General features: G+C 41.0%; 1 protein-coding gene across 3 annotated transcripts; it reads left to right on the top strand.

Moving 5' to 3' along the window:
- Nucleotides 1-557: 557 nt before the first annotated feature.
- Nucleotides 558-14,383, top strand: oga (O-GlcNAcase). 3 transcript variants are annotated; one of them, XM_054799135.1, is made up of 19 exons: nucleotides 558-1,035; nucleotides 1,618-1,669; nucleotides 1,758-1,855; nucleotides 2,591-2,721; nucleotides 2,800-2,971; nucleotides 3,050-3,148; nucleotides 3,221-3,505; nucleotides 3,591-3,749; nucleotides 3,820-4,001; nucleotides 4,336-4,578; nucleotides 4,660-4,863; nucleotides 6,675-6,849; nucleotides 9,239-9,292; nucleotides 10,499-10,584; nucleotides 11,603-11,707; nucleotides 11,873-11,964; nucleotides 13,466-13,658; nucleotides 13,747-13,906; nucleotides 13,991-14,383. In XM_054799135.1, the coding sequence occupies exons 1-19, from the start codon at nucleotides 870-872 to the stop codon at nucleotides 14,125-14,127; spliced, it is 2,793 nt and encodes a 930-aa protein (XP_054655110.1). In that variant the 5' UTR covers nucleotides 558-869; the 3' UTR covers nucleotides 14,128-14,383. The 3 variants fall into 3 exon arrangements, with proteins under 3 accessions (XP_054655110.1, XP_054655111.1, XP_054655112.1); XM_054799137.1 differs by having other exon boundaries at nucleotides 1,015-1,035; nucleotides 1,618-1,683; XM_054799136.1 differs by lacking the exon at nucleotides 9,239-9,292.
- The last annotated feature ends 1,882 nt before the right edge of the window (nucleotides 14,384-16,265 follow it).

Below are 16,265 nucleotides of genomic sequence, written 5' to 3'. Positions count from 1 at the left end.
CGGTGTAGAAATCCAGGTTGTAAATATTGCTGACACGCATACAAGAACCGCCCCTACGCTTTTTAAACGGCACTGGTCCGCTGATGCATTCCTAATATGGGATTGGATGCCAAAGATGTTTAGTACATTTAAGATAATACACTTGAGTTTTGCTTGTTAAACTTAACACATTTGACCAATTATTTAGATAATATGTTATGTTATGGGCTAATTGGATTCAAGGTTAGGTGTTTTGATAACTTCTTTACTATTCAATGATTTTATCAGATGTAAACAGTAATTGTAAGGGTAAACGCCGACATCGGAGAACTTTCGGCATAACATTGAATCCTTTTGCCATTAATGTTGGTATTAATAGACGGTCCCTCAACATGGTGAAAGCTGCGTACCGTTTTGCTTGACCAGACCAAAAATGAAGTAGTTTTACATTAAAAAAGGGACGATTAATTTGTTGCTATTTTGTCGTTATGGTACTGGGGCGTCAACTATCTTGACGGTTGAAACGTCTTCGTGCTGTTTTGTCACGCAGATCTGGTTCTGACTGGTTTAAACTGGTTTTGTGAGCATGCGCACTAGGTGTAAACAGGAAGAAGGGAGTAAAAAAGCAAGACAGTAAGAGAAGAGAATGCATGGACAAAACAAAAAGATGTCCTCTATATCATTCGATATTAATAGCCACGAACAGTTGTCTTGTACAATCTGATAGTTATTTCGACTGAGGCCCAAACAGGTGCGGCAATTCAAGCATTTCTCACAGGCTCGCTAAAATCGAAAGACGCCAGACCTTGCTTCGACGCCATTGATTTGCTCCACATCTAAAAACCGTGTTGGATTTCTCACAAGTTTGCGACTCATCTCCCTATAAAAGAATGGTCCAAAAAGATAAGACGTTGGAGACTGCTCCAGTGGAAGCCGAACCGAGCCCCAGCCCAATCTCGGGAGATGCTTGTGCTGCGGGCCCCGGCCTGGTAGAGGAATCCGGCATTGGCGTTGAAACGACGGGACACAGAAAATTCATCAGTGGAGTGGTGGAAGGTACTGCATGCAATCGATATTAAAGCCGTTCTGGAAGTGATAGTTAATACGAAAGGGGTCAACTGATTTACATCGATCATGCATGCAGTTACAGCATTAGCAGTAGATAGCATCGTTCTCATAAAACGCAAATGGTATGGCTATTAGTTGGTTGTGGTGTTAAATTACGTGGAATATGTTGTTTTTCTAATACTAATACAAATGAACTCCGAACGTTTTTGGTCATTTGTCGGAAGCGAAACGCAATTAATCGTGTTAATTCCGTGTCAACGTTCAGCGTTTGTAATTACTAATGTGCTGCATGTATTTTCATTTTCTTGTTTTGCTTCTTCTGTCCTAATTTTATAAAACATGTAAACATGACTTATTTAAGTGTGAACTTGTCACATATAGGAAGTGATCTGATATCTGTAATTAGTTTCTTCCTACTTCTTACTGGGTATGTTGAACTGTTGCAAATCAAATTATGTTGCTTTCTTTCAAATTTCATTAAGCTTTCACTAAATTTATACGAAGGCGGCATAAAGCCACTTCACGCATTAAAAGAACTGCATTAAGACTGACTGTCGTTTCTTTATGCAGGGTTTTATGGACGACCATGGACAATGGAACAGAGGAAAGAATTGTTCAGGAGGTAAAAGAATAAATGTAATTATTATTATTTACACTTTCCACAAGAGCGCACGGGATGTTTCACTTCTTGCCATCATTTTATTTTTCAGGCAGCAAAAATGGGGTTTGAATACGTACCTTTACGCCCCCAAAGATGACTACAAACATAGAATGTTCTGGAGGGAGTTGTACTCCGTGGAGGAAGCAGGTGACTATTAAGAGCTAAGCTCAGGTTCAGGAAGGGAAATTACTATATTGACTCAATATAAGATCACCCTGAATCGGGAAATAACAACTGGTATCTTGCAATAAAAAAGGATATCCGACTTCTTTGCTTATTTTAAAATGAGCACGCCTCTATTGTTTGCTAACTTGCACAACAATTTAGATACTTTGTTTCGAACGGGTCTCCGTCATGGCTGCATGTGACCAAAAGAAAAGCTGTATTACATGTACAGTAGAGCCCTGCGTATTCGCGGCTTTTGTTGTCATGAAGACCCTTAGGTTTCTTTTCTCTACTTATGTAATAATTAGTTGTTTTTATAGCAGCTTAAATAGAAAGGTAGGATGGAGCTATTTGCAGGGAAAAATGGGTGCTACAGCTACGAATTAAGCAGAGGGCGTTGTGTCACAAGTCTACTGTATTTACTCAACATTTGCCAGCAGGATGGTGCCTTGACAAGATGTGACGTGTAACTGTAACTGCTTAACTGATTTGTTAAGTGCAATACTGTATAGCGTATGCCTGTAATTGTTTCTTAGTGTGTGTTTAGCCAATTTTAATAACTGTGATTGTATGAAAAACAACTTTAGGAAAACCTCTTTTCAGACGTTTTCCTAGGAAACAAACTTTGTCTTACATTCAGGTCATTATGGTAGCCTGTTAACTGACACGTGTAAAGTACAGCCCACAGTGAAGTGAATATTCCCAATTACCTCCCAGAGCAACTGATGATGCTAATTGGTGCCGCCAAAGAGCACGGGATTGAGTTCATCTATGCCATTTCCCCTGGACTCGACATCACCTTCTCCAATCAGAAAGAGGTTTCTGCACTCAAGAGGAAACTGGACCAGGTATTGCTGCTACATTTGTCCTGCAGCAATTGGAACAAAAATAATCAGATAGCTCACACTCTTCCCTGTGCCTGTTAGGTGACTCACTTTGGTTGCAAGTCATTTGCCTTACTCTTTGACGACATCGACCACAACATGTGCCCTGCTGACAAGGAGGTGTTCAGCTCTTTTGCACATGCTCAGGTTTCCATCACCAATGAAATCTACCAGTACCTAGGAGAGCCTGAAACCTTTCTTTTTTGTCCAACAGGTATAGCTTGCCTCTCTCTGGAGACATTTATTTTTTTAGACTCATTATTGACTTGGTTATTGATGTGCTCCCATGCAGAGTACTGTGGAACCTTCTGCTACCCAAGTGTCTCTCAGTCTCCCTATCTGCACACAGTAGGAGAGAAGCTGCTGCCTGGCATTGACATTCTCTGGACAGGCATGTGTGACACATTTCTTGGTTTTGTCATTTTAAGTTTTTGCTAACCAGGTTGGGCTTTCCTGTTTGCAGGACCCAAGGTGGTGTCCAAAGACATCACAGTGGAGTCTATAGAGGAAGTATCCAAGATTCTCAGAAGAGCACCGGTGATCTGGGACAACATCCATGCCAACGACTATGACCAGAAGAGGCTTTTCTTGGGTCCCTACAAGGGTCGCTCCACAGAGCTTATCCCCAGATTAAAGGGTGTCCTCACAAACCCCAACTGCGAGTTTGAGTCCAACTTTGTTGCGATCCACACGCTGGCCACCTGGTACAAGTCGAACATGAACGGTGTGCGCAAGGATGTGGTCATGAGTACGTATGATCAAAAATATATGTTTTGATAGTCTTTACAGTGTAGTATCATTAATGTGTCAAAATATCTCTTGCCTGTTGCCAGCGGATGGTGAGGACAGCACAGTTTCCATTCAGATTAAGTTGGAGAATGAGGGCAGTGATGAAGAACTGGAGACAGACATGCTGTACAGCCCTCAGCTCGCTCTCAAGCTCGCTCTTACCGAGTGGCTTGGAGAATTTGGTGTGCCTCATCAGTACAACAGTAAGAGGGCTATCTCATCCCTGCTGTGTCCACATAGATCTGTTGTATAACCAATCATGATTCTTCCCAGGCCGACAGGTGCCTCAAAGCGGGGCCAAAAGTACAGCTATTGAAGTGTCATCCATGGCCGCTCCGTCTCTTTGCTCCGCTACCACGGTGACGACGGTGTTCCAACAGCCTATAATGTCTCCAGCCATGCCGCCTCATTGCCTGGAACCACACCCTATGGCAAAAACACAGCAGGAAGAAGAGGTAGGAGTTTATTTTTGCCTCTAAAATATACATAAGTAAATGAAGCACCTCAATGGATTCCTAGCCACTAGGTATGAGGCAAGCACAATCAGGTTGAGTAATAGGAAAGTGGAAAAGATCTACCAGTTGAAGGAGAGACGAATATGATACATTATAATTTATGTTATTTTATTTATAAGAATGTGTATATGATTGAATATATATGAAGTGTTTGGAAAAACAGCCCCTGAACTATGACTGGTACTCTGCTGTCGAGTCAGCAAATACCACTGACACAATAAATGCAAAGCCTCTTTTATGGTGTTGTAATTACCCTTATATTGCACCTATACAGGTGGAGGTAGAGAAGAAGGATTCAGATGAGGAGCCAATGGAGATGGTAGTCGAGAAGCAGGATGAGGCTGATGCAGAAGAGAAACATGAGGGTGCAGTCTTGGCTGACAAGATGGCTGAAGACCTTAAGCCCATGGATACTGACAAGGAAAGCGTAGCAGAGTCCAAGTCTTCAGAAGAGTCCATACAGGAGGACTCTGGGAGTGACATTGCCCCTATGCAGACAGACGATCAACTCAAACAGGTACAATTAGACATGAATAGGATATATATTTTTTACTACCTATGACATAATTAATACCATTCATGTTTTTTGTCCTTACAGGATGTGTTTGTGCCCGGTCCAAATGAAAAGCCCCTGTTCACAGTGGAGCCACTCTCCATTGAGGACCTAAGCCTGCTGGCAGAACTCTTCTACCTGCCTTACGAGCATGGCCCCAAGGCCATGCAGATGCTCAAGGAGTTCAACTGGCTGAGAGCTAACAGCAGTGTCGTCAGCGTCAACTGCAAAAGAAAAGAAACAGAGAAGGTTGGTTTTAGATTGGAATTAGGTGATTTTTTTTTTTTCATCAGAAGAGCTTGTGGTAAGCGTTTTCCGGTTCTGCAAAACAAAATGGTGGACGTGTACTACCCCAAATGCCCATTGGGTGGTGTTGCATCAACAGGAAATGAAGTGTATGGGTACTTACCCCATGACGCACTTAATGGTGTATTTTGTTGAAACAACAAAATTTAACATTATTTATTTATTTATTTATTTATTTATTTATTTATTTATTTGTTTGTTTGTACATCCTAAACAGTGTTAAAAAAAAAAAGTTGAACAACACAATTTATAAACAGTTAAAATCATTGTGCACGACAGGATAGAAGCCAAAAGAGGCTTATGTAAACACCTCCCCAAACGTACACAGACAAAAAAGAAAGGAAAAAAATTAAATTGCAAATAACTGAAATAATAATCTAAAATAAAACATTAAAAATACCAATCCAATTACAATTCATCAAATACAAATCAAATGATATATAGCCTTATATTTTTCCGTTAATTAAAGTCCTTTTTCAGATGCTTTTTAAATAAAGATGATGTTGACTGAAGTTCAGGACATAAATTATTCCAAAGATGAGGTCCATGATATTTTAGAGAATACTGAATGACAGAAGTTTGACAATAAGGGAGATCAAATCGACTTGAATATAGTGAAGGATAATTGTGAATAACAGAAGACAACATAAAGAAGTTCTGGAAAACTTTAGGAAGGACATGAGTTCAATGAACATAGTTGTACATGAAGACACAGGTCTGGTAAATATTCACATCACAAACAGAAGTTTGAAATTTTTGAAAAGTGGAGCAGATGAGTCCAGTCTCTTAGAAAAACTGATCATTCTTAAAAATGTATTTTGAATTAGAAACATCTTGTTGAAATAAGTTGGACAGGTTGCTGCCCAAACAGTATTGCAATAAGTAATGTACGGATAAATGAAGCAATAATAACAAATCAAGAAACGGGAATGATTTATCAATGATCGGACTCTACTCGAGATGCCAATTGACTTCATGTTTTTTTTTGCAGACCAGATCAATGTGGAATTTCCAGCTTAATTTTTCATCTACAATGACACCTAAGAATTTAATATGAGGAAACCCAAGTTATTTCAAAGTTATCTATATATCTTTGTTGGATTCATTAGAATACTTCTTATTTTTGTTACAAAATAAAATAAAATTAGATTTTTGAGTATTGAGCAAAAGTTTATTCATCTGAATCCATCTAGAAACAGACGATTGTTCTTCATTTGCTTCACTAATCAGTGTATTAAAATTTTCATGTGATATAACCAAACGTGTCATCAGCAAATAAGAGAGGCCGCACTTTTTTACAGACCGTGGATTATTCATGTAAATAAATAAATAAAAAGGAGTGGTCCAAGAATTGAACCCTGTGGAACCCCACACATTATCCTAGCTCTGTTAGAATTATGCTTATTGAATGATACGTATTGTTCTCTATCATTTAGATAGTCCTCTAACCAAATCAAGGCAGCATTATGAAATCCATATTTATGTAGTTTTTGCAATGAGAATATTATGATCAACTGTATCAGATGCTTTGGATAAATCTAAAAATATACCAAGAGATATTTTTTTATTATTATCTAGGTCTGTAGAGATTTTATGAACAAATTGTGAAAAAGCCAATTCTGCTGACATGTTTTTTCTAAATCCATACTGATGGTTATATTGCTTCCGTCCAAATGATTTCTTACTCTTGCATATGCCAACTTCTCCATTACTTTAGAAAAAATTAACATTATTGCACTATTTTTGTCTTGCAGGTTGCAGAATGGCAGCTGAGGGCAGAGAAGTTTGAGGACATGTGCTGCTCTGTTATCCAGATGTTCACGCGCCTGTCCAATACAGCCAACCGCACGATCCTGTACGATCTCTACCCTTACATCTGGGACATCAAGAGCATCATTTCTATGGTCAAGTCCTTTGTCCAGTGGCTAGGTGTGTATGAGCGGAACCATGTGGCTTTGAAAGACCTCAATAGGCATCTTATACACTTCTTTAGTGGTCAAAAACCAAAGAAACCAACCTAATGAATGTGGCCAGCGCCTGTATATGGGATATGAGCGGCCTCTTATAGTTTCATTTGTAGGTTGTCATTTAATTGTAGCTATGGTAAAATGCAACACACTGGCATCTTCTCTTATTTTGTACGTGTTTATTTTTATTTTCTTTAAATTTGACTAAATGCTGCTTGCACCGCTACAACTCCATTATAAGACGAAATCCAAACAAGATCTCACTGGTAAATGTCACATCGGGGTTGCTGCTGCTTGCTGTGTATCCAGTAATGTGACAACTTCATACTCACAACCCACTTGCTTCCATCTCTCTTGTCTCTGGGAATGGGCACCCCTCGTCCTCCTCCACGCCCTAGCGCACGCGAGCTTGGAGAGAAAGTTGATTCACTGACTATGGAAGGCCATTCTGGTGCATAAAACATATGTTTGACTTCACACAGGAGTGTAAACAAATCATTCTGAATCACAACGCAAGATATACTGGTGCAAAAAGAGATACTGTATTTCCTCATTTAGTGGACGTTTAGTTTTTTCACACATATTACAATATAAGATGTGTTACAATATTGTATTATGACCCTCACTGAAGTACTGTGGTCACTTTCCTGACCATTTTTTGGATGCAAGAGTGTTTGTCCTACACTGAATGAGTCCACCTTAAAAGATATCAGTCTAAATCCTTTCGCGGTTTTGCTCTGAAATTGCTATTTGCCATGCATGGCTCACGATAATGACAATACCTCGATAAGGCCAGAGTGTGAAACCAAAACAAAAAAGTAATTCCATAGTTTATATTTTGCTGCAGAATTTAACCAAAGAGCAAACAGCCATACAAGGAACCCTCGTTTATCTCGGTTGGTTCCACACATTGGTTCCACACGTGACTGCGACAAGTGAATTTCTGTGAAGTAGGATTCAATAAGGGAATGTTTTCATAGTTGAAGCAGAGAAAACCTGTGATTTTTACCATTATTAGAGCCCTCTAGACTAGACAAGACATAACACCCCATAGTCACCTTTACACTCATATTACCCATATTACTCATTACATTTTTATTTTAGGTGTCTGACATAGAGTGACACAATTTTAATCTCAATTAAAAAAATTCAAGTTGATGTACAGTATAAAGTAGAAGCATAACAGAAGTAAATATTTAGTGGAGGATAGTAATCGTGACGTAATCATCGGAAGGAGACAGTGAGTGACCTTTCATAAGGCTGAGCTGCATGAGCACAACATTGACAATAAAAGATGTCTCTTGATTGAGCAACACAACCTTTCGAATTTGAATCCTCTTACTGGGCACAGTTTTCTCCGCAAGCATGGTGACGAAAAAGTTGGCTGTGCGTGTCATATTTTCCTGAGATGCTTCATCCTGCAAAGTCCTTATCCAGCTTTGTCGTACCCAACCTATAAAAGCCCATTTGAGTCCACACTTTTGATTTCCACCATGCTTGCACATCCTTCCGTTTAACTGCACCATCCGAGTTTATCATGGCACAGGTTTTAATTTCTTTCCTGTTTGACTTCCGCCCAATTTTCTACCACTCTCGCGAGGTGCTCCTGCTGGATGACATAAAACGATGACTGGACTCGCTTAGGAGAATCGTTCAAAAAAGTTTATAGCGGTTATATTTTCATAATAAAAAAGCGATACACAGCGAGAGTGAATTGATAATCCATCCCAGGGATAAATATCACTATAGTATCAATTATTTGTCACACTCCTAGTAAACACCATTGTAAACGTTGGTGTGGTTTGTGGTATGGATATCTACTGCCACTACACCTGGACGTATGTGGCAAAACCTAGCATTTTTTTTGTTTCCTAAAGGAAAATGGAGATGTCAAGCGGCAGCCACTATTTGAGGATATAGGGTATTCCTTTTATACCTCTGTTTCCCTGTGCTCTGGCTTTGTCAGACGGTCCACTCTTTCTCAGTCTGAGTAACACTGATTCTTCTGAACACATGAGAGTGCGTTGTCCATAAACACGCAAGCACCAGCATGGCCTGTAACCAAGTTTCATTCACAGGTTTCTGTTCAACTATATGGTAAAGCTGAGGACTCCAAGTACACAGCAGGCAGCAAACCTGCAACTGGAGACTGCTGGCTTAATGCCTTAACAATAGGGAACTAAATCTCTAAGGTTAATATAGTGATTATTCCCTGAAGATGATTGAGTTCTCGTCTTGTCCCTGTGCTGGAAGCTGTGCAGCCTGCACTTAGTCACAACCTCCCTGGTTACAGTACTGAGTGCACCTGCTAATAATGCTTTTCTACTGTTTTCTCCCTTCACTATGTACAGATGGAAGAATCCACAGTACAAGTTTCTACTGCTATTGGATCGACAGTGGCCGATGTATGCACAGTGCAGGCGAAATGGATTCATGTATTTTGTTTTCTTAAATTAGAGCACTTAATTGTGAAAGATTTAATTGGAGGAAAGGAAGCAGCCTACCGGATGAAGTCACATTTTTTGCGCAGCGATTGTGAACTTCGAACGTTAACTTTCAAATGTTCTTTTTTTTTTTTTTTTTTTTTTTTTTCACCCGGCAGCTTCTCTCTAACTTGTGCTTTTTTTGTTTCTGTCAGTAGGCTTGTAGACGTGGCTCGGACCAGCCTGATGCACCTACCCAAGGGAATTTACACTTTGCTTCCAAAGTTAACCCTCGCACTTGATCGTACTCATCCACCTGCGTAGTTGTGATCTGTAGGCTTGTACATGTGTCAGATCAGACCATGCAAGGGCTTCATCTATAATTGTTATCTGGGTGAAAGCCAGTTGGAGATGCTTCTTCCTTCATTGCAAGATATTTAATTGCATCAAGTTGAAGCAAGTTGAGCGTTCCTCCCCGTGGGTGCATCTGCATGCTGTGTTGTGTCACATCGTCAGAGGAAGCACGTTAGGTTGTCAGGATAACTTTGTAAAGCCATGCTAGGCTTGTCTGGTCACATGACAGGGCCTCTCTTCAAACTGCTTGCACACAAACGGGAAAAGCGCCTGCGCTCACTTTTATTCGCTGTCGCTATTCTATAATTCATATCTTGTGTGCCTGTTTTACTTTGTGGCTTTTGACTAGTAAGATGACAGGACATGTGCGCTTGATGGGACTTCCGGGTTTGATGAGTTGCGCTCCCCAGTCATGTGACGAGGCAGACGAGAAGAGAATGTGACTTCACGGCGGGTGCTGGGATCAGTGGGGTGACGGCAGCTGAAGCTTACACTGATTGCATAGAGAATATGTGGTTTGTCCGTTAGCTTTATTTCAATTCTGGGCAGCATGGATGTTGTGTAGGCCTGCACAGCGTTTTGACTTTGTTGTGTTGGAAAAGTTAAGAAAAGACATGTAAGCTTTAGTTGCTCGAGCCCCTTTCCACCCTTAAGTATGGTCCTCTAAATAACATTCCAAATGAGGCGCTATCGTTCATTTTCAGTGCTTAAATTCTGATTTAATTTTGCATTTACAAACAAATGACTCCCCTTCCTTCCTCCCCTACTTTCTTCATCTGTGTCCGAGAGCCCCATGCTTTGGTAACACTCTCCGCTTGGCTCTGCTCCTAACAGGGTGTCGTAGTCAGTCCTCAGCACAATTCCCTAAAGGAGACCAAGAGCCGTGGGCCTTTAGGGGAGGTCTAGCAGGAGAGTTCCAGGTATCTAATGCACTGAATGTACCGCAATCAAATGGAAAAAAGGAAAAAAAAAAGTGTTTTGAGCAAAGAAGACTATAATCAACGCGTGCAGGTATGAAGGGATTTGGTCTGTCAAAGGTGAGCTGATTGTAAAGCGCATGGAATTGAACCCCCTTCACTTCCTTTTGGTTCATTCATAGTGTGTGATAGTAACCTACAAGTGAGCTTCCAGTCCTGATTTTTATTCAATTAACTTTCTTTCAGCAACTGTCCAATGAGATGCTGCTTTCCCTTAGCGCAGGCGGCGCATGCGAGCACGGCTAGCGTTTTTAAATTTTTATTTTCATGACATCTCATTTCTTTGCAGGATGCGCACAAATTCCCACGCCAGCTCTTTGCAAGCACCCGCGCGAGCATCGCACAGCGCCAGCGAGTACGCATGCGCGCACATCTGCAACAGGGGGGGCGGGAACTCCCGGATAAAAAGCAGCTGTCCAACTTAAAGGCAACATCTCCAACGTTGGAGAGGAATAAAACTTCTAGTTACAAGTGGCACCCAATTGACTGACTGATGTAGCTCGTATGTGACAGGTTATTTTTCCCCTGGAGTTCTCTCAATCCCTGTCTCGACGCAAGCATCATTATTTTTCTCAACAGGAGGGTTGCGCAGCGAAATATTGCAATGCCTTAAACAAGGGAAAGGAGCATCTCCTTAAGCCAGTAAAACCTTGGCCAGACCAAAATAGCTCCCTGATTTTGTTTTGCTGAATTTGTAAGGGAAACATGAGTGTTTGTCGCACTGTGCTCCAATGACACTGAGGTGATGTTTGCTGCGGTGGCCCACTGTCAGATCAACTAGAAATGTGAATTTTCCATTATTTCTTTTAACAATCTTCCTTGAGCAGTTGGCTTAATTTTCCCATTTCCTCTTGGTTTAACAGTGGTTTCAGTGTAGCAAAATACACAGTGAGGCGGTCAGACAGAGCAGCTTGCCACCCACTGTACAGGAAACTGAACCTGCTTCTTTTGACATCCACAGAGATTGTTGCCAATAGATGGTGCAAACGATCTTTTCTACCAGCCTCCCCCCTCAATGCCAACCTCCAAAATCTATTCCATGAGGCCGTACTTTGCCAAAGATGAGGTGAGATTTTTTTCGTTTGTGACCTACATTATTAAGGAAATACATGCTTTTAAAAGTCCTTTTGTTGTTACTCATACTGTATTCCCTGCTGTGCTGGCCCAGTTTACTTCTATACGTGCTTGACATGCCACTCTCTGGTAACAGAGTCTCCTCTTCCTTTCACAGGCTTCAGTTTATAAAATCTGTAAAGAAATGTACTATGAAGGCATGGAGGATGCTCCTTCCTCAGACCAGGATCCTGACCTTATTGGTGACAAGTAAGATGATGCGTTGTATACATATCGTGAGGCTTTATAGTATCTCACAAAAGAATAACAAGAGTACAAAGTACACCTCCATCACATTTTTATGAGAGTACTGTAATCCCTCACTACTTCGCACTTCAAATTTTGTGGCTTCACTCTTAATCACGTTTTTTTCAAAAATACAAAAATGAATAAATGGAACTTCCCGTGTCAGTTGCTGCCATAATCCTCTTGGGCATGGAGTTGACTAGAGCTGTACAGGTTGTTAGTGGAATCCTCTTCCACCCCTTCATGACATCACTAGTGGAGCTGGTGGATGTTAGACACCTTGCACTCCACCTTCCTTCCTTGAAGATACACTTGAGCCTACCTACACTATACTATCACCACCACCATGCTTGACTGTAGACTTTTGCCAGCTATTTAGACAAAAAAGTATGTGTGTTAAGTAATTTATAGTGGACAGTAAACCTATACTGCTATATAAAAAGTAGACATACTACTTTAAAGTATATCCAATACAGATGCATGATATCTTTTGTTTCAAACCAATACTGATAACTTTCTGCTTCTCAACACCGATATGATACCGATAACCGATTTTATATCTACTTTTAAAGATTTTGATTTAACTGTAGTTTGTGCACACCTGGAGGTAAGAAGGACTTGAACAAATTTGGATTTGACCAACTGTACCTGTTGATGTGTCCTAATCAAATATCATGACATTACTACTACCACATCGCGACTATCAGGAGCATCACAGTATAGAGTGGAGGGAGCCATCTTATGTGGCCCAGCAAAGTGCACTATATTCAGACACATCCTCCGAGCAGCCAGTGTGCCGCTTCGGAGGTCAGGAGATCCGGAGTATAGAGCGGGAGGAGCCACCTGGCGTGGACCAGCAAGGTGCACTGTGTTCGGGCACAGAGGTGTCTGCAAACCTTTTTCACTTTTTAAACACCGTGGCGCTGGCGTTTCAGGTGGCTGGGAAGTTTTTTTGTGTGCTCGATGGTCCCCCCCCCCCCCCCCCCCCCCCCCCCCCCCCCAATCCCGGAGCATTTGGTACAACGTCCTTCCTCTTAAAGTGAATTTTTGTTTGGCTGTTAACATCACAGGCAGGAGAAAAAAGGAGCATTTGATTTGCTCACCCAAACGGTGTGGGTAATCTCGCCTAATTAAAGCGTTTTTAAAAAAAATTTATTAGCAGTTATCTGAGCTGTTTTTAATGTTAACGGATTTATCAGTATGACGCCATAATTCCCTGATTTCAGCCGGATAATTATCGTGCACCCCTAATATCCAGCTTTACTTTCTTTGTCCTTTTTAGATATAACAAAAATGGTTGCTGCAATGTGAGGAATGTACTCGCATATGTGAGAACAATTCAATCATCATTCCTAAATGGCAGTCACATGATTATGCCAGAGGATAAGAGGCATATAAAATGGATGGATGGATGACGATGCCAGAACTTGTGGTTGCCACAAAGTCATCCTATATGTGTTCCCAGGTTGGTTGGAGGTCTTCTGTCTGTGAGCCCAGACTACGGCTTTGTCCTTGAAGATGATGAAGGTATCTGCGGTTACGCTGTGGGCACTGTCGATGTCAAGCCCTTCATCAAGAAATGCCAGATGAGCTGGATTCCTTTCATGCAAGAGAAGTACAATAAACCTGATGGTCAAAAGGACCTCACAGAGGCCGAGGTACCTTCTTGTTTCACCTGCATTGTTGTCATCAGAAATGTTGTGATCTTATTCTCACGATGTGGCTTTGTGTTTGTCATCTCTGCAGAAGATGATTTTGAGTTTCCATGAGGAAGAGGAGGGTCTTCCTGATTCGTTTCTGTCCAACTTCCCTTCCCTCATCAAGGTGGATATTCATGCCAAAGTCACCGATCCTAGTGTGGCCAAAAGCATGATGGGATGTCTGTTATCTTCACTGAAGGCCAACGGTAGGCATCAGCCATGACCACAGCTCATATGTTTTTGGAGACATTTTTTATACACACTCCTCTTCTTTATTCTGTCACATCCAGGCTCCCATGGTGCATTCTGTAAGGTCCGTCAGACCGACAAAAGAATGTTGGACTTTTACAGTAAGCTCGGATGCTTTGAGGTGGCTAAGATGGAGGGCTTTCCCAAAGATGTCATCATTATGGGGCGGAGCTTATGAGGCATTGATTAGACTGAAAGAGACAGAGAGATCTCCAGTCAGCACAGGACCTTCATGAGACACGACTTCCATGATGGTTTTAATGCTACATGACTGCCCGCGCTATCCAGAGTCACCTGTTTTTTTCACAACGCACTCTGAATCACTGCGCGTCCCAGCTAATACCAACATGAAAAAGGCCAAGATGTAGTCAGTGGAGATGAGCCAACATAGAAGCGTGGGGCTCCATCATTTATGTCTGGAGCCCCACAACTCATATACCTCCTTGAGACAGGAAGCAACAACTATCTACTGTATACCTGCCTGTTTGCTGATTTAATCCAGAAGACATTGCATAGATATTACCCACACACCCTTGCCTGAAGTGTCTGGATCACAAGTTGATACAGAGCTGTGAATTGAGGGCAGTCTGTGCACAAAGAGAAGTAGTAACCCAGTGTGACATCTTCTTGGACGGCACATTATTGCCTCCTTATCATGGCACCACAATTGCGCCACATTTGACTTTTTGTGGGGATACAGGGGAAAAAGTGGTGCTAAGTCAATACACATGCACAATTTTACCTTACATCACTGCACACCACAGTAGATTATTTTTTTTAATAGGTGGCTTGTTCATTTTGAAAGCAATAGAGAAGGGCTCATTTATGCTCAGCGCTATGCTTTAACTTCTTTTCCTTTGCCTTTTGGTTGTTTGCCTTCTAACACAGACCTCAGTGTCTTCTGTGTCATCACCTTCTAATGCGTCACATACAGCAGGGGTTGGTGGTTTTTGACATAATGTAGCTGAATTTGTCTAAGAAGGTCTGTTATGGGATTATTATAATTATTTTCCCAATTGTGTGTTAATCAAGTGTCATTCACGGGACCAAAAATCGAGAAAGCTCGCTTTTTTTTTTTCTATAGAACATTTGCAGCGTCCTCATTCGCAAGACTTGCTGTTTCTTCTCAAGCACTCTATCAGCACTTGATGTACACATTAGCAGGTAATCTAAGATGGCGGTGATTTCACACATGCTTCCATCCCGTTGATTTGCACTGCTTCCGCTTGTCTTGAGCATGAATGTCTTTGCAGCCAAGCACCCATAGGATCACTCTGGTTGTTCGATCCTGTCACCGAGTGGCGCTTCCTCTTGTCTAATTCATGTTGAATGTTTTGCCTCCTGTCAAACATACATGGTGAACAAACAGCACTTTGACTACAGACTGGGGGGGTATATAATAAAGTTGCTTTTCACCCTGCCAATCATTTTTATGTTAATAATTACATTCATCTTGTTCATATGAGTCATATTGGTCATCAGTTTAACCTCATTTTAAGGCACAAGAGGAAGACACATGCCACTCTGTTACTGTAGACAGTAAACACTGTCAAATGTAAAGTGTTATTATTTTGTATATCTTTATTGAACTTGTGTGAAGCATTGTGTTTGACTTGAAGGAAAACAAAATGATTGCTTTCCTCTACATACACCACCATTAAGTGGAGAAAGTTGCTATCATCTCTGAGATCAGTGTGGACTTTTCAGAGTGTTAAATGGTTTTATTTGCGATTGATGGTGTTTTTCTCCTCAGAGCATGATGGGCTGGGGCTGAGTGAAAGGGCTCATGTACATTTCCAGTGTATGGGATAAGGGGGCAGTTTACATATGTAAAGTTTGTATGTATGTAAAATTCATAAGGTTGACAATAAACTGTTATAAATTATGATGTAATGAGTTTTGGTTTTATTTTAAATGATGCACGTTGTGACCCTAATTTTTGTGCAGTAATGTAGGAAACTGTTGAAATTGTCTGTTTTTTTTCTTTTATTTAACAAAAAAAACCTCACCTCTTCAAGACAACTACCACCCTAAATAGGAACATTTTTATTTAACAAAAATACATATAAAAACATGCCCTGCAACTAGCTGGCAACCAATCCAGGGTATTCCCCGCCTCTCGCCCTAACTCAGCTGGGATAGGCTCCAGCATACCCACACGACCCTAGTCAGGGTAAACGGTGCAGAAGACTTATGGATGGATGGCTGGACATATAAAAAGAATCATCTTTACAAGACAAGAACAACTCTCAATAGGCAGAATACTCTTTATAACAAAAGTACAAAAATACATGTAAATAATTAAAAAGAATCCCC

Source organism: Dunckerocampus dactyliophorus, chromosome 14, assembly GCF_027744805.1.
Source record: "Dunckerocampus dactyliophorus isolate RoL2022-P2 chromosome 14, RoL_Ddac_1.1, whole genome shotgun sequence".
In the NCBI taxonomy this organism is placed as follows: Eukaryota; Metazoa; Chordata; class Actinopteri; order Syngnathiformes; family Syngnathidae; genus Dunckerocampus; species Dunckerocampus dactyliophorus.
The sequence above is the reverse complement of the archived record's forward strand: the minus strand, read 5'-3'. Positions and strand labels throughout refer to the sequence as shown.